The sequence below is a fragment of the Entelurus aequoreus genome, linkage group LG17 (assembly GCF_033978785.1).
Source record: "Entelurus aequoreus isolate RoL-2023_Sb linkage group LG17, RoL_Eaeq_v1.1, whole genome shotgun sequence".
Lineage (NCBI taxonomy): Eukaryota > Metazoa > Chordata > Actinopteri > Syngnathiformes > Syngnathidae > Entelurus > Entelurus aequoreus.
The window spans coordinates 9,000,967-9,019,213 of NC_084747.1; the positions used below are offsets into that span (position 1 = coordinate 9,000,967).

Genomic DNA, 18,247 nt, shown 5'->3' on the forward strand with positions numbered 1-18,247 from the left:
TAGAAAACAAACTTACTCCACCCGTTTGCGCATGCGCCAAAGTCAGTCAGTTCCAATCCCTACTCTTCCTTTATTTTTTTAGGCAAAAATGTAACGATTCTTTGTGTGACGTCTACGTATAACATTTGAATAATTTCTTATAAGAGATAAGAGTTTAGCTGTGAGCAAAATGCACGTAGATGTCCCCATTTACTTTAGTAAGTATCATATTTTGCATATAGACAACAACGGGTCCTAAACCGATCAATAATGTTCTTATTTTATCGGGAAATAATTCATACATGAAATAAGGTTATTTTAAAACTTCACTGCTAATATAACTTGCCAACAGATGAAAATAGTTTCTAAAAAGAACGACAGTTATGTCTCAAAATAAGAAATATCATCTTTTCAGAACCCTGACTATAGAAGTAGTGACCTTCCTGAGCTTTTTTTTTACAGCTAAAATATGAACTCCTTTTTATAATCCTGCTCTTAGGATCAAAAGAAAAACAAATCTGAATAAGTTATATGAAATTTCCCATTTCTCCCAAAAGCTGAAGAAGTCTATAAAAAAATAAGTACCGTATTTTTCAGACTATAAAGCGCACTTAAAATCCTTTCATTTTGGTTGTGCTTACCGACCTCAAAGCTATTTTATTTGGTACATGGTGAAATGATAAGTGTGACCAGTAGATGGCAGTCACACATGAGAGATACGTGTGGACTGCAATATGACGACAGTCACACAAGAGATACGTGTAGACTGCAATATGACTCAAGTAAACAACACCAACATTTTACATGTTCAATTGAAAATATAGAACATTACACACGGCGCTCAAAAATCTTATCAAAATGTTTTAGTAGGACTTTGGTAAGCTATGAAGCCACACCGCTTGATGGATTGTACTGTGCTTTAACAGAGGAGTATTATTATGGTGTGTGTATAAGGTAAGACATATTATCTGGCGTTTTGTTTCGCAATTTTATGCAAAAGCAACTTTTCTTACCTTCTGGTAACTGCTGATGTGTATTTCGGATCTGCATAAGTCCTGAAAAATTGCGCACGTCCGCCTTTGTAGTCCGTGCCAACGACGTAGTCGATAAGCTTCTTCTTTTTCTCTATCTTCTTGTTATGGGACATTCATCCTCTACTGTTGCCATTTCTAATATAAAGTAGTGTAAAGTTCTTACTTATACCTGCCAGTAAACTCGCCATGGAAGCACTAAAACATACCGGTGTAGTGAATTGACATTATTCACCGAAGGAACTTTAGTTATTAGAGAGTTCCGGTCGAACGGTTTTTCACAGGACACATTTCCGGCCTTGTTGTTGCACTAGTGAGCCACGGATAAGGAGATATATGTAATATAAACTCCATTTTATAATCCTGCTCTTAGGATCAAAAGAAAAACAAATCTGAATAAGTTATATGAAACTTCCCATTTCTCCCAAAAGCTGAAGAAGTCTACAAAAAATAAGTACCGTATTTTTCGGACTATAAGGCGCACTTAAAATCCTTTCATTGTTTTCAAAAATAATGCAATAATGACGTCACACTGCTGTCATCTTGTGGCGGCTTTGGAGACTGCTTAAGATAAGATTTGAAGAAAATAGAAGAGTTGCAAATGATTGCAAAGAATGTGTATAACACCGTAAGCAAGCCAATAATATGTGACATATATATAGTTTCCTGCCGTGTCATTGACTTGTTGATGCAGCAGTTTAGGGTGTCGAACAGCAATTTTATTGTGAAGCTGTCTGGACAGGAAGCAGGCAGGATGACTATGAACAAGTCAGACTTTTATTTGCATCCAGAAAAACAGTTGTGTGGCATACAGACGCGAGCGAGGCAAAAGCAAAAAGCAAACCACTGCAACGCTTCCTCAGTCACTTGTTCTAACTTGTTCTGGCTCTAACTCTGCAGGCACGAACACCGCTGCCCCCTGCAGGCCACACATTTAAGGTGTTTCATTCTGTGTGTGTGTTCTGCTATGTTTGGTCAAAGTGCTTTTCTGTGAAAAGCTTTTATCGCAAACTGAACAATTGAATGGTTTCTCTCCTGTGTGCGTCCTCATGTGTTCGGTCAAAACCTTTTTTTGAGAAAAGTTTCTATCGCAAACTGAACAATGGAATGTTTTTTCTCCTGTGTGTATTTTCATGTGTTCGGTCAAATTTCCCTTCTTCGAAAAGCTTTTGCCACAATACAAACAATAGAAAGGTTTTTCTTCCTTGTGTATTTTCATGTGTTCAGTCAAATTGCTCTTTTTGGAAAAGCTTTTACCGCAATCTGAACAATTGAAAGGTTTTTCTCCCGTGTGCGTTCTCATGTGTTTGGTCAAATTGCTGTTTTGCGAGAAACCTCTGTCGCAAAATGAACAATTAAATATTTTTTCCCCTGTGTGTGTTTTGGTGTGTTCAGACAAATGGCTCTTTTGAGAAAAGCTTTTACCACAAACGGGACAAATAAATGGTTTCTCGCCTGTGTGCGTTCTCCTGTGTCGACTGAAATTGGACTTTTTAGAAAAGCTTTTAGCACAAACTGAGCAGCTGAAACAATTTTTACCTCTCTTCTTTTTAGAGCATTTAGAGTGTTTGTTGTCAGCGTGAGTCCTCATATCACCATCACAGTCTGTATCGCTTCTCAAAGGTTCTTCAACCTCGTCTTCAGCCTCACTATCTGATAGTGGCGCTAAGAGGTTGTCTACTTGTGGTTTCTCTTCATCATCTTCAGTCTTCACAGAGACAACAGTCAGTGGGAACCCAGGGAAACCAGCTTGCTGCGGCCCTTGAAGACACTCCCCCTCCGGAGTGATGCAGAGTTCCTCCTCTTCCTCTTTAAAGTGGGGGGACTCTGTATCCTCTTCTTCATCTTTAATGTGAGGGGGCTGCGGATCCTCCTGCTTCAAAGTGGGCTGAAAGGGAAGTTCTTCTGGATGACCGATCAGCTGCTGGACGTCTGCAGGACAGAAACCACACAATCACACTTTAACTCCGACATGATCCATGAAAGGTTTCTCATGAACTCACTACTTTATTCTACGTACTGTATGTGTGTGTAGTGTTTCTTTTATGGCCCTTTTCTCCCATGCACTTAAGGGAAAAACGCAGAATTCTCTCCTTGACTTAAGTAAGTCAATAAACAATTACTGGGTTGCAATCACGTGAACTATTGAGGCACTTCCGGGTTTCAGGTTGAGGGCAAACATTCCAACATGGCCACTGAACAAGAGAGACTGTCAGAATAATTGTACATAAGTTATCACACAACTTGTTTGCTTGCAGTTCAGCTGGCCCTGGTTACTATCCACTTGTGCTCAAAAAGCTGTCCTTGTTCTTATCACGCAAAAGCGGACAGCTTGTAAATCTCCACTGTGTGCCATGGAATACGCCTCGCCGCAGAAGTGCCTGTTTTTCAGATCTGGACCGCCACGGGAGGGGCCGTATCAGGACCCGAAGTCTCCAAGAAGATAAGGCGGACGAGCAGAGAAGGGGCAAACCTGACACTGCTCCAAGCACATTTTCTTTTAACTGTTTATGAATCAGTGCCAGGCTGCTGCATAATGTGATCCCTCCCCTTAGAAGAAGCTTCAGCTATGTAATCGGAGAATGCCCAAATAAATGGGGAGGCGCGGGAACTTTTTCCCTCAGCGCGTGGGGTGACACTGTACGAGGGTGCAGTTCCACGCGCTCTCCGCATGAGCTCAATTGAATCCTGTCTCTGTTTGATTCCTTGCTTCTTGTCCTGTTTAATAGATAGTTCGGTGCTTGAACCTGACAGAGACGTGTGGGCACCCCTGGTTTAGAACAAAATGTTCATGCCAGAAAACATCCAAAAATGACCGCATAGACCCTTACACCTTAAAGAAGAAGGACACACATCCAAGGGGGCAATTGAAGAACCACAACAGTATGGAAACACAACATTTTCATCTGCATCTGGGTCCATGATTTGGGCGGGAGAGTTTTCAAGGACAATCTAAGACTAATATCAATCGTTGACACTGATGTTGTTGCTGGAGCTTTGCAGGTTAACCATTCCCAACGATGAAGTGAAACTCCTTTGAAGAGCTGGAACATTCCAGAAGATGACGGAGATAACATTGCAACCGCATGACAACGCACGGGACACTTCCAAATCTGCATTAACTAAGCCGTGTGAAGGGAATTTTAGTTACATGGCGCTTTTCTCTAGACTCTAGAGCTGGCGCGTCGAACTGGTTTTCATTGAGGGCCACATCGCAGTTATGGTTGCCCTCAGAGGGCCGCTTTTAACAGTGAATAAAATACAGTATGAAAATATAAAATGTGTATAATTGTCTATGTATTAGATTGTTATGTCTTTTTTTACATACGCTGTACAAAACAAAATCTGTTAAAAACTGGCAGCTCAGTCGCCACAATTTTACCGTAATATTTGCTTCTTTTTTTTTTTTAAAGCATATAAAATAAATCAATCAATCAATGGAATTAAATTAAATGGAATGAAAAAACGGTACCACTATTTTTTCCATGCTAGTTTTTTATACTGTAACATCTACGGTTGTTGTGTTTTTGTAGTGTATTACTCTATATTGAATAACGGTATGAAGGTGGATTTTACTGTAAAAAAAAAATCTTACTGTAAAATGTTTGCATGTTGGATTGAAATTATAAGTCAAGCAGTTATTTAAGTATTTATCTTTATTGAGATAGGCTCCAGCACCCCCCCTCCCCCCCGCGACCCCAAAAGGGAAGAAAAGCAGTAGAAAATGGATGGCTGGATGAACAAAAACATTGTTTTGAAATGTATGATGATATAATATTTAGTTTTATTATTAGAGCTGATTAAAGTGTAAATCAGGGGTCCCCAAACCTTTTGACTCGGGGGCCGCATTGGGTCACGTTATCGATGGAAAAATTCATCTTTAGACAATATGATTTGTCTGAGCGACTAGGAGACACTTATAGTAACAAGCGGTAGAAAATGGATTAGAAAGGACAGAACATGGGAAGCGCTTGTTTTGCTCTTCCACTTTTTTCATTTGACTTTTGCATTCTTTCATCTCCTCTGATGTGAACTCCACTGCCTTCTTCAAGCTAACAATCATGGCTTTACATTCTTCAACAAGGTCAGCTAATTTATCAACGAGGCTCTTTTCGGGGATTTTAAATCACGTTGTTGGAAACTTCAACTCACTCACATGTATCTGCACTTTTCGTCTTTATCTCCGTTGGTGATTTGCTGGAAGATTCTCTTTCACTTTCTTTTTTACATGACGTCTCCATCTTAGCATAGCAGTAGTCGTCCATCTTCTATCACGTCTTCAATCTTCACTTCCGGTAACACTTCCATCGCTCCAAACTCAACTTCCGTTGGACGGAACATCGAAAAGACAAACATTTGAGGTATTTGTTACGAAAGTAACAGTCATAGTCGCTCAGTCCGCCATCTTGGTCTTGATCTTTGCGCATGCGCGAAAAATCAGCCGCTACTTTACGGCAGTTTTTATTCTAAATATAATATACTGTACTTTTCTTTAACGTCGCGTAGAGGGAAAACTTGTCCACCAAAGGGTTGCAGGCTGGAGAAATTACTTCCTTAATATTAATTTTGAAATATTTTTGACCGAGCATGATAGATTTGACATTATGGGTGAGGGCCGACATCCGGGCAACTGAGCTACATACGGGTTCTTCGAGCCATAGCAACCAGACTGGCGTTGAAAACAAACCGTTGCCATTACTCTTTAACCTGTCGACCTACGCTGGTTAAACCCGTCATTCTGCCTCCAAAATGCCGAAAAACGGTGTTGTTTTTGGTTGTGCTAACCACAACTGGAAACAGGGAAAACAAAGGTTGTATTTTGTTCTGCCAAAGCGTGATAAAAGCCCACAGAGACGAGACAAATGGCTCGCAGCTTTACACCGGGAAAACGAGGACGGTTCTCACTGGAGTCCCCCAAAGTCCCGGGTCGTGTGTTCAGATCACTCCATTTCTGGTAAATATAAGGAACAAAAATCCACCTTCTTAACGACAACTTGGCTATACCGTCCGTGCTAATGTTGTACTTGTTGAATTTGTACCTTATAACGTTCGACAGCTGAAGTTGTTGTTGTACAAAAATAACATGCGGTATATACTATATAGTCTATAGTCTAGCTAGCTATTTTCGAAAACCGGACAACGAGAGGATACCAAAGGCAGCGTTAAGATGGACACCACCGGGAAAACGTAAGCCATGGCGGCCAAAGAACACCTGGCGAAGAACAGTTGAAGGGGAGCTGAAAGAGATGAAGCTTACATGGGGCGAGGCACAGAGACGAGCACAGCAGCGAGATGAATGGTGTCGAGTCGTCGAAGCCTTATTTCCCATCCGGGAAGAAGAGGATTAAGTTAAGTAAGTAATATACTATATAGTCTATAGCCTAGCTAGCTATTTTCGAAAAACAAATAGGTTTTTAAAAACCAATAAACCCTATAATTGTCATGTTGCCATTCAATACATGTAGCCCTCAAATCTCTCAATATTTTATACACTAACACTTGATCTTGTTGTTGTTAACTTCCGCGTCTCTTTCTTAGTAGCGCGCAGGCTAAGCTAACTAGCAAGCTAAGCTAAGCCTGAGAAGCTTTAAAGTCCACTGAGACGAGTCTGACGCAAATAATACATTTTCGTTTTTTCACACGATATGCGAATAAGTAAAAATGCGTAAATGAAGGATTTAACGCCGACTTCCAAGCCACAACGCTCGTTAAATGCTTTTTCTGTCAATGCTGTGTTCGCTGTGAGCTGCTTTGTTTTCAACGAATTCCCGGTTGCTAGGGGATTGGTAGGCGGAAGTGACGTAGGTCCGCCCTCACCCATAGGAATAAACTTAATGGGCGAGGGCGCACCTACGTCACTTCCGCCTACCAATCCCCTAGCAGCCGGTCGCCATATTGAATTCGTTGAAAACAAACCAGCTCACAGCGAACACAGCATTGACAGAAAAGGCATTTAACGAGGTTTCACGGCATTTTAAACTGTTCTAAATGGCGTATGATTATGTAAATAGTCTTTCCAGTGAGGCTAGGTTAAGATACGAGTTAAAATGTTCTGTAGTTGGATTAAACGACTGCCCTTACCGCCTTCCAGCAGATGCGTGGACTGATAATGCGACACAATGGTCGGACGTGGAATTTGGAAATCTATATGTCTACCTCACAAGCGCACCAGGTATATTATTTCATATCTATAGGAAGCCGATTCAAATTTAAACGAAACCGGTTTTCGAAAATAGCCTATACAGGTTATAGACTATATAGTATATACCGCATGTTATTTTTGTACAACAACAACTTCAGCTGTCGAACGTTATAAGGTACAAATTCAACAAGTACAACATTAGCACGGACGGTATAGCCAAGTTGTGGTTAAGAAGGTGGATTTTTGTTCCTTATATTTACCAGAAACGAAGTGATCCGAACACACGACCCGGGACTTTGGGGGACTCCAGTGAGAACCGTCCTCGTTTTCCCGGTGTAAAGCTGCGAGCCATTTGTCTCGTCTCTGTGGGCTTTTATCACGCTTTGGCAAAACAAAATACAACCTTTGTTTTCCCTGTTTCCAGTTGTGGTTAGCACAACCAAAAACAACACCGTTTTTCGGCATTTTGGAGGCAGAATGACGGGTTTAACCAGCGAAGGTCGACAGGTTAAAGAGTAATGGCAACGGTTTGTTTTCAACGCCAGTCTGGTTGCTATGGCTCGAAGAACCCGTATGTAGCTCAGTTGCCCGGATGTCGGCCCTAGCCCCATAACAGGGTTTCTGAACTTAGATTTTTAGGAGTGATACTGGATGACGGTCTGACATGGAAATCTCATATTACACATGTACGGAAAAAGATGTCTAAGAGTATTTTTATATTAAACAAGGTCAAATATGTGTTCGATTATAGGGCAATGCGTATATTGTATTGTGCACTTATATTGCCATATATCAGCTACTGTGTGGAAGTGTGGGGGAACACATATAAGAGTAACAAAGTGTGGGGGAACACATATAAGAGTAACATAAAGTGTGGGGGAACACATATAAGAGTAACATAAAGTGTGGGGGAACACATATAAGAGTAACATAAAGTGTGGGGGAACACATATAAGAGTAACATAAAGGCATTGTATCAACTACAGAAAAGAGCTATAAGGATTATTCATAAAGCAGATGATCTACAACACACTAACATACTATTTATTAATTCTGCTTTATTGAAACTACAGGAGCTAGTAAAGTTACAAACATGATGTGTCATGTTTAAGGCTAAAAGTAAAACATTACCAGCAAATTTACAAAAAATGTTTGTCATCCCTTGTGAGAATGAAGAGCATAGAAGAAAAGGTCATTTCCAACATCAGTATTCAAGGACAACTTTAAAACAAATGTGTATATCAGTGGTGGGGGTTCAACTATGGAATTCTCTTTACAATGAGATAAAAGATTGTAGAAATATATTCCAATTGAAAAAAATATATAAAGACAGAACAATAAGATCATATATGAACAGCCATAAGTGTTTACATTTTGCTTTATATTTATTATTTTATTTATTTTTTGTCTGGTTTTGTATTTGTTTTGTATCATCCCGTGAGGTGTATATTACTTTTTTTGTTCGGTTTGTACATCATGAAGTTTTGCACTTGTTGTGTTTTTTTCGTGTGTTTTTTGTTTGTTTTCATTATATTTGGATATATTTGTTTGGTTTGTATGTATTGAATAAGACTATGTATTATGTTGAAGGGGGCAGGAAAATATAAGATTTTTCTTCATCCTGCTCCTTCTCAGGCATTGGTGTGTAAATGTGTGTGTAGTTTCTGAAGTTTAATTGTCTAACGATCAAAGATGCACATAAATGAAGGAGATAAATAAATAAAAAAATTGAAAAAAAATGATAAAAACTTAAAGAACTGGGCCTCAAAATCATTCACACATTCTATTTTTGTCCCCCACTTTTATCCAAATTCCTCCAGTATGTTTTTCCAGAATGTTCTTTTTTATCATTTATATTTTGAGTGTCCCATCAGGTGCAATTTTGAAGCAAAGTTTTGACAGGCAAAATTGAAACATTCCAGTGAGAGTGAGATGCACCACGTGTCCCACGTGTATGTCTGCTTGCTTACCTCGCACAAGAAAATGTTGTCATCCATTGTCACTCGAGCTTTCCCGGCTAATTTGTATTTTCCATCATTTTCTGCGATGCGATACAAATGCTACTAACATCATTTTTTTTTAGTTGAGTATTTATTTGAATACACAGAGACATTAAAGGCCTACTTTTACCATTGAAGCTAACTTAGCAACTTAGCAACCGGACCGCACAGAGCTATGCTAAAAACATTAGCTCTCCACCTACGCCAGCCAGCCCTCATCTGCTCATCAACACCCGTGCTCACCTGCGTTCCAGCGATCGGCAGAAGGACGAAGGACTTCACCCGATGCGTTTGGCGGCCCGGAGACGTAGGAAGTCAAGGTGAGGTCGGCGGCTAGCGCGTCTGCTCTCCAACAAAGTCCTCCTGGTTGTGTTGCTGTAGTCCGCTGCTAATACACCGATCCCACCTACAACTGTCTTCTTTGCAGCCTTCATTGTTCATTAAACAAATTGCAAAAGATGTCCAGAATACTGTGGAATTATGAAATGAAAACAGAGCTTTTTGTATAGGATTCTGCGGGGTACCATAACTTCCGTTACTCTGACTTCGTCACGCGCATACGTCATCATACCGCAATGTTTCAGCCGGATATTTCCCGGGAAATTTTAAATGTCACTTTATAAGTTAACCCGGCCGTATTGGCATGTGTTGCAATGTTAAGATTTCATCATTGATATATAAACTATCAGACTGCGTGGTCGGTAGTAGTAGCTTTCAGTAGGCCTTTAAGCTTAAAAACAGATTTTGAACGACTCCTTGCAGGGTGGGTTCTCCTGGGACCGACAAAATCTCAGTGAGCCCGAAGTACAAGTCTTTATTTTTATGTTTTATTGTTCAGGGCTGTGTCGCCAGCGGCCTCCTTCTCGCTCGCGTGGGGTTTTGTGTGCTCTCATCAGCGCTTCCCCCTCATGGCCTCGGACGCTGCCAATAAAGGAGACAGGTGATTAGATAACCCGCCCCAGCTGGGCAATCTACTCACCTGCCAGCTGGGCTTCGAAGCCATGCCATACACACTCCCTTCCACGCCCCCCTCCACACAGATATGTTCTGCACCAGATTATAGCTAAATAACTATTTATTTTGGCGAGTGGAGCATGTTAAAAAGGCAAAACACTCTTCAATGAAAATAAATGTCCAATGAGGAAGTGCAGTGTCGCCTTGTAGTCACGTGAAGGGCTTTTGACCAATCATTTAGTAGAAAACAAGTTGTCCATTCTCTCTCAACCTCAAAAATACAAATATTTTTTTAGATGTTAAATGCAAATGATTTAAACTTGCTTTGGTAACTTTCTTCGACTTTATGAGCTGTGACACTTGTGGAGAACTTCCCAATCAAAAGTTGACAGTAATGAAATTATTCTTGTTCTTTATGACCTCCAATCCTCTGCACGTTGATGTAGACATGTGGTCCAGTCTTCTCTGCACATCTCTTACTCTTCCCCAACATCTCTTCTTTCACATCATTATTTTCTTTACACAAGCGATTGTTTTGCTCTTCCACTTTCTTCATTTGACTTTTGCATTCTTTCATTCTCCTCTGATGTGAACTCCACTGCCTTCTTCAAGCTAACAATCATGGCGGCTCTTTCTTTACATTCTTCAACAAGGTCGGCTAATTTCGACTTTAAGGGCTTGAAATTCAAATAGCTTTCAAATGACAAAACTTCAAGTCACTCACCTTCATCTTTCGTCTTTATCTCCGTTGGTGATTTGCTGGAAGTTGGTGGCGCGTAAATAAATATCCATAACCCAACTTTGGGAAGTTGACATTGTTTTCTTATTATATTTGTACGAACTTAAAGGCCTACTGAAAGCCACTACTAGCGACCACGCAGTCTGATAGTTTATATATCAATGATGAAATCTTAACATTGCAACACATGCCAATACGGCCGGGTTAACTTATAAAGTGCCATTTTAAATTTCCTGCTAAACTTCCGCTTGAAAACGTCTATGTATGATGACGTATGCGCGTGACGTTAACGGTTGATACGGAAGTATTCGGACCCATTGAATCCAATACAAAAAAGCTCTGTTTTCATTTCATAATTCCACAGTATTGTGGACATCTGTGTTGGTGAATCTTTTGCAATTTGTTTAATGAACAATGGAGACTGCAAAGAAAAAAGTTGTAGGTGGGATCGGTGTATTAGCAGCGGACTACAGCAACACAACCAGGAAGACCGAGATGGATAGCAGACGCGCTAGCCGCCGAACTCACCTTAACTTCCTCCGTCTCGCCGACCGCATCTGTGATCGGGTGAAGTCCTTCGTCGCACCGTCGATCGCTGGAACGCAGGTGAGCACGGGTGTTGATGAGCAGATGAGGGCTGGCTGGCGTAGGTGGATAGCTAATGTTTTTAGCATAGCTCTGTGATGTCCGGATGCTAAGTTAGCTTCAATGGCGTCGTTAGCAACAGCATTGTTAACCTTCGCCAGCCTGGAAAGCATTAACCGTGTAGTTACATGTCCATGGTTTAATAGTATTGTTGATTTTCTATCTATCCTTCCAGTCAGGGGTTTATTTCTTTTGTTTCTATATGCAGTTAAGCATGATGCTATCATGTTAGTTCGTAGCTAAAGTGCTTCACCGATGTATTGTCGTGGAGATAAAAGTCACTGTGAATGTCCATTTCGCGTTCTCGACTCTCATTTTCAAGAGGATATAGTATCCGAGGTGGTGTAAAATACAAATCCGTGATCCACAATAGAAAAAGGAGAAAGTGTGGAATCCAATGAGCCAGCTTGTACCTAAGTTACGGTCAGAACGAAAAAAGATATGTTTGCACTGCATTCTAGTCCGTCACTCTAACGTTCCTCATCCACGAATCTTTCATCCTCGCTCAAATTAATGGGGTAATCGTCGCTTTCTCGGTCCGAATCGCTCTAGCTGCGTTGAAAACAATAGGAAAATATGAGGAAGCGAACATTCGACTACGTCACGCTACTTCCGGTAGGGGCAAGGCTTTTTTTTTATCAGAGACCAATAGTTGCAAACTTTATCGTCGTTGTTCTATACTAAATCCTTTCAGCAAAATAATGGCAATATTGTGAAATGATCAAGTATGACACATAGAATGGATCTGCTATCCCCGTTTAAATAAAAACATTTCATTTCAGTAGGCCTTTAAAAGTATGTTGTAGTAGGCAAGTCTAGTATAGTAGCCTGCAGTCTAAAAAAGGCTACACGGTCATATTGGTATTGTCGCTGTCGCTGAAGACATGCATGCGCCTTTTTCTTTCTTTTCTTTAAAGGCCTAATGAAATGAATTTTTTTTTATTGAAACAGGGATAGCAGATCTATTCTATGTGTCATACTTGATCATTTCGCGATATTGCCATATTTTTGCTGAAAGGATTTAGTATAGAACAACGATGATAAAGATTGCAACTTTTGGTATCTGATAAAAAAAAGGCTTCCCCCTACCGGAAGTAGCGTGACGTAGTCAGTTGAACATTTCTGCAAAGTTCTCTATTGTTTAGAGTGATGTCGGCCAGAAGTGAGAGCGATTCGGACCGAGAAAGCGACGATTTCCCCATTAATTTGAGCGAGGATGAAAGATTTGTGGATGAGGAAAGTGCAAGTGAAGGACTAGTGGGGAGTTGAAGCTATTCAGATAGGGAAGATGCTGTGAGAGGCGGGGGTGACCTGATATTCAGCTGGGAATGACTAAAACAGTAAATAAACACAAGACATATATATACTCTATTAGCCACAACACAACCAGGCTTATATTTAATATGCCACAAATTAATCCCGCATAACAAACACCTAGGTGTTTGTTTTGCTAGCTCCTAGCTCCCGTCCATATAACCCGCCAATACAATTCAAACACCTGATCAACACACACAATCACTCAGCCCAAAAGACCGTTCACCTAACCCAAGGTTCATAAAGCTTATATATTTAACTAGGGATGTCCGATAATGGCTTTTTGCCGATATCCGATATTCCGATATTGTCCAACTCTTTAATTACCAATACCGATATCAACCGATACCGATATCAACCGATATATACAGTCGTGGAATTAACACATTATTATGCCTAATTTGGACAACCTGTGGAGAAGATATGGTGAAGATAAGGTACTTTTTAAAAAAATAAAATAAAATAAGATAACTAAATTAACATTTTCTTGAATAAAAAAGAAAGTAAAACAATATAAAAACAGTTACATAGAAACTAGTAATTAATGAAAATAAGTAAAATTAACTGTTAAAGGTTAGTACTATTAGTGGACCAGCAGCACGCACAATCATGTGTGCTTACGGACTGTATCCCTTGCAGACTGTATTGATATATATTGATATATAATGTAGGAACCAGAATATTGATAACAGAAATAAATGGGGGGAGGGAGGTTTTTTGGGTTGGTGCACTAATTGTAAGTGTATCTTGTGTTTTTTATGTTGATTTAATTAAAAAAAAAACAAAAAAAACGATACAGATAATAAAAAAAACGATACCGATAATTTCCGATATTACATTTTAACGCATTTATCGGACATCCCTATATTTAACCAAAGTTACGTACGTGACACGCACGTACGGGCAAGCGATCAAATGTTTGGAAGCGCAGCTGCGTACTCACGGTAGCACGTCTGCGTCTGTGTATCCAAATCAAAGTAACCCTGGTAAGAGTCTGTGTTGTCCCAGTTCTCTACAGGCGTCTGTGTATCGAAGTCAAAGTCCTCCTGGTGAGAGTCTCTGTTGTCCGAGTTCTTCGATCTTGACTGCATCTTTCGGGAATGTAAACAATGAAACACCGGCTGTGTTGTGTTGCTGACTTCCCTCGCAAAATACTACGCTTCGCACCGACAACTTTCTTCTTTTAAAGGCACCGCCTTTAAGCTCCTTAGGGAGGTTGGAGTCAGGGGGCAGGCTCACAGACAGGCCATTAAAGAGCTGGCCAACACAGCAGAGAGGACGAGCCATTGGTTGTGGTTGAGGAGGAGTGACACCAGCTGGGCTGCTAAGGCTAACACCTAATGGGACACACACACCCAGGGATTTGATCACCCTGGGGTGGGCCCTTCCTCAGCAGAGGGTGTCTTGTGGTAAGCCGGGCCGAAACACCCCGTGACGCTGGGGCACACAACTGAAGATGTGTCCCAATGGTGGAAAAGCCTCCCAGCAGTGTCACCTAGCCTCACTTAGGTATGCGGTCAGGTGCAAGCCTGGCTCAGGGAGGAGGACGCCCCTGCCATGCAGAGTCCCCAGGGATTGTACCAACTAGTCCTTTTAACAAATTATTGGTTGCTCAGCTTCTTTCTCCATAATGCAATGAACAAATTGCAACAGATTCACCAACACAGATGTCCAGAATACTGTGGAATAATGAGATGAAAACAGAGCTATTTTGTATTGGCTTCAATGGGGGAGCCATACCTCTGTTTCACTGGCTACGTCACGCGCATACGTCATCATACATAGACGTTTTCAACCGGAAGTTTAGCGGGAAATTTAAAATTGCTCTTTATAAGTTAACCCGGCCGTATTGGCATGTGTTGCAATGTTAAGATTTCATCATTGATATATAAACTATTAGACTGCGTGGTCGGTAGTAGTGGCTTTCAGTAGGCCTTTAATTTCACTTGAGATTGGTGAAGAAAGGTGGCAGAGATACTGACCCCTACCGGTTCCACTGTTGCGCTGCATTTAATTGAAGTTTGTCATGTGATCAGCCTAATTAGCGTTAAAGGTGGTCATACAAGCCTCTGGGGCTAAGCTGCAGGTGTGCTAGAGCAGCGAATAGTAGCGAAATGTAACAGCAACTCCTAAATTCCTGGTTGGAAGGCTCACACGGTATGTTTGGTTGTAATGATTTGTTTCATGTTTGTCATATAATGGCAGATGCTCATGTGATTTTGTTTTACTTTATTTCAGTTTTTTTACGGTGTTTGAGGGTGTTGAACATGCAAAGAAACGCAATAAAGGAAGTCGACAAACATCGGTTGAAGCGTTACGTTAATCTGACCAAAAGAATACATTTGGGAGCAGCTACAGGTATGATGGTTGCTACGATTTTTAAGGCTGCCCCCACTATTGACTTTGAACGTACAGTATGTAATATTACTTTGAATGATATACTTACTGGAAAGCAAGGTCTTTGTTGCCATCCTGCTGAAAGGCCTTTTTGTTGTTGACACCCTTCCAATTGATCTGATGTGAAACCTCATCTGTGAAGATCCTGCCCAGGATGTTCCAGATCACCCGTTTCACATCCTGGCCTCTAATGGTGGCTAAAGAAGAAGTCTAAAAGGCAAAGACATTTATTTAAACAAAGAGGTAAACATTTTTAAGCTTAAGTTGCATTTAAAAGGTTTTTGTTCCTGTTGAAAGCGTCCAGAAATGTAAAAAAACAGAACCTGTTCTCTATTGGCTCATGGACCTATGCTACCTTTACACACCATGTCAAACCAGGCAGATTGTGGCTCACTGACATAATCTTACCACCGGGACAAGGCGGTTCAGGACAGCCCTGGTTGTCAGGGCTGATTCAATAGAATATTTGCATAATCATGGACAATCAATAAACCTAATGGCACCATTCATATTAAGAAAGAAACCTCACCACTCTTTGTCGAGCTGTCATACTTGCCAACCCTTCCGGATTTTCCGGGAGACTCCCGAAATTCAGCGCCTCTCCCAAAAACCTCCCGGGACAAATTTTCTCCAGAAAATCTCCAGAAATTCAGGCGGAGCTGAGTGAGGACAGCCTGTTTTCACGTCCGCTTTCCCACAATATAAACAGCGTGCCTGCCCAATCACGTTATAACTGTAGAATGATTGAGGGCGAGTTCTTGGTTTCTTATGTGGGTTTATTGTTAGGCAGCTTCATTAACGTCTTCCCAGCGCGGTAACAACACACAACAACACACGTCACGTTTTCGTCTGCCGTAAACTGCAATGTTGTAATGTAATGTTGTAATGTGTAAATAAATGAACACTGAAATTCAAGTATTTATTTTATTTATATATACTTTATACAGTATATACATATAATAAAATATATATATATATATATATATATATATATATATATATATATATATATATATATATATATATATATATATATATATATATATATAGCTAGAATTCACTGAAAGTCAAGTATTTCTTATATATATATATATATATATATATATATATATATATATATATATATATATATATATATATATATATATATATATATATGTATACACTACCGTTTAAAAGTTTGGGGTCACATTGAAATGTCCTTATTTTTGAAGGAAAAGCACTGTACTTTTCAATGAAGATAACTTTAAACTAGTCTTAACTTGAAAGAAATACACTCTATACATTGCTAATGTGGTAAATGACTATTCTAGCTGCAAATGTCTGCTTTTTGGTGCAATATCTACATAGGTGTATAGAGGCCCATTTCCAGCAACTATCACTCTAGTGTTCTAATGGTACAATGTGTTTGCTCATTGGCTCAGAAGGCTAATTGATGATTAGAAAACCCTTGTGCAATCATGTTCACACATCTGAAAACACTTTAGCTCGTTACAGAAGCTACAAAACTGACCTTCCTTTGAGCAGATTGAGTTTCTGGAGCATCACATTTGTGGGGTCGATTAAACGCTCAAAATGGCCAGAAAAAGAGAACTTTCATCTGAAACTCGACAGTCTATTCTTGTTCCTAGAAATGAAGGCTCAAACACAAAATTGTTTGGGTGACCCCAAACTTTTGAACGGTAGTGTGTGTATATATATATATATATATATATATATATATATATATATATATATATATATATATATATATATATATATATATATATATATATATATATATATATATATATATATATGTATGAAATATTGACTTAGTGAATTCTAGCTGTAAATATACTCCTCCCCTCTTAACCACACCCCCGCCCCACCTCCCAAAATCGGAGGTCTCAAGGTTGGCAAGTATGTCGTGCTGGGCCATTTGATGGTGCCTTCAAAAATGCCTCCACTGCCTCCAACTGTTCCAGTGGAAACTGGATATTGGCCGGCATTTCAACTAACTTCTGGTACTGGTCAACCTGCTGGTTAGGAAGTTGACCTTCGCCACCAGCTGGTCTTGGGTGTGTTTAATCGTTTCCAGCAGGCTAAGGATCTGGATTACCTCAGCCGCTGTTGACAAACAGCAGTATAAAATATATCATGTTTCAGTGTTTATCCTCATTACTCATAATCCTAACATTAGCTATTGACCTTAGTTAATGACAAAAGTTATTGACAAAGTTTGAAAAAAATATGTGATTGGTTGTGATTTTGAATTTTTTCCAAAATCTGTGGCACAGAATGACCATCCGGTATTTGTCAGTTATTGCTCACCAGAGCAGGAAATGTTGTCGGCCATTCTTCCCCCTCGCCATGTTGGCCTGTAGGCCAGGCTGGATCCAGGCTCCTCTGTCTGCCACATGTTGAGGGCTGCTGGTGCGGGGGGTGGAGGGAGTCGAGGAGGGACTGCCGTTCCTAGTGAGGTGGGCATTGTGAGAGAGTCATCAGTTAACCATGACTGATAATACCCAAGGGGCCTATCTATTCACTAATATTTCAGAGATCAGTCCCTACCTTGTGTAACTCTGCATGTTTAATGCAGGTGCTGGTGAAGGCATATGAATATGAAGTCCTTCACAATCTTGAAGTCATATACCTGTATAGGACTTTAAGATCGTGAATTAGAAAATTCTCCGAACAACCACAGCATGCGGTCTTCATCTTTTTGCTTGGCTTCAAGTACATTTGTGCATGCGCTATAAGCCAGCAAGTTTTTTGTTTTTTTTCAAAATAAAGGCATTTTAATCTTGTTTTAAAACAATGGTTAGTAAAAGTATCTAACATCAAATAATGGACAACTACTCTTTGAAAATAAAAAAAATATATATATATATATACAAGCACGTGCACAGACTTTTTCCATGGCTGTTGTTCAAACCAGAAAAAGGGCAAACATCGAGGAAAAAAAATCCTACATTTTAAATACTACAAGAAACACAGAAATATTTTTCAAGCTACTTAGTTGTTTTGGTTAAAAACCTTTAGAAAGTCAAATGATTACTCTGAA

General features: G+C 40.0%; 1 protein-coding gene across 2 annotated transcripts; it reads right to left on the reverse strand.

Annotated features, from left to right (window-relative positions):
• Positions 1-1,764: 1,764 nt before the first annotated feature.
• On the reverse strand, positions 1,765-17,903 carry LOC133632269 (gastrula zinc finger protein XlCGF8.2DB-like). Of its 2 annotated transcripts, XM_062024613.1 has the most exons (4): positions 17,755-17,903; positions 17,515-17,655; positions 15,251-15,411; positions 1,765-2,942 (listed from the first exon to the last, which is right to left on the reverse strand). In XM_062024613.1, the coding sequence occupies exons 3-4, from the start codon at positions 15,333-15,335 to the stop codon at positions 1,945-1,947; spliced, it is 1,083 nt and encodes a 360-aa protein (XP_061880597.1). In that variant the 5' UTR covers positions 15,336-15,411; positions 17,515-17,655; positions 17,755-17,903; the 3' UTR covers positions 1,765-1,944. The 2 variants fall into 2 exon arrangements, with proteins under 2 accessions (XP_061880597.1, XP_061880596.1); XM_062024612.1 differs by lacking the exons at positions 15,251-15,411; positions 17,515-17,655; positions 17,755-17,903 and adding an exon at positions 5,167-5,426.
• Between the last annotated feature and the right edge of the window lie 344 nt (positions 17,904-18,247).

Bases quoted from the DNA above. Each gene is read 5' to 3' on its own strand.
- LOC133632269 (XM_062024612.1), bottom strand. From the start codon at position 5,275: ATGGACGACTACTGCTATGCTAAGATGGAGACGTCATGTAAAAAAGAA. The intron at 2,943-5,166 runs GTGAGTGAGTTG...TCTGTCCTGCAG, and splicing joins GACGAAAAGTGCAGATACAT to ACGTCCAGCAGCTGATCGGT.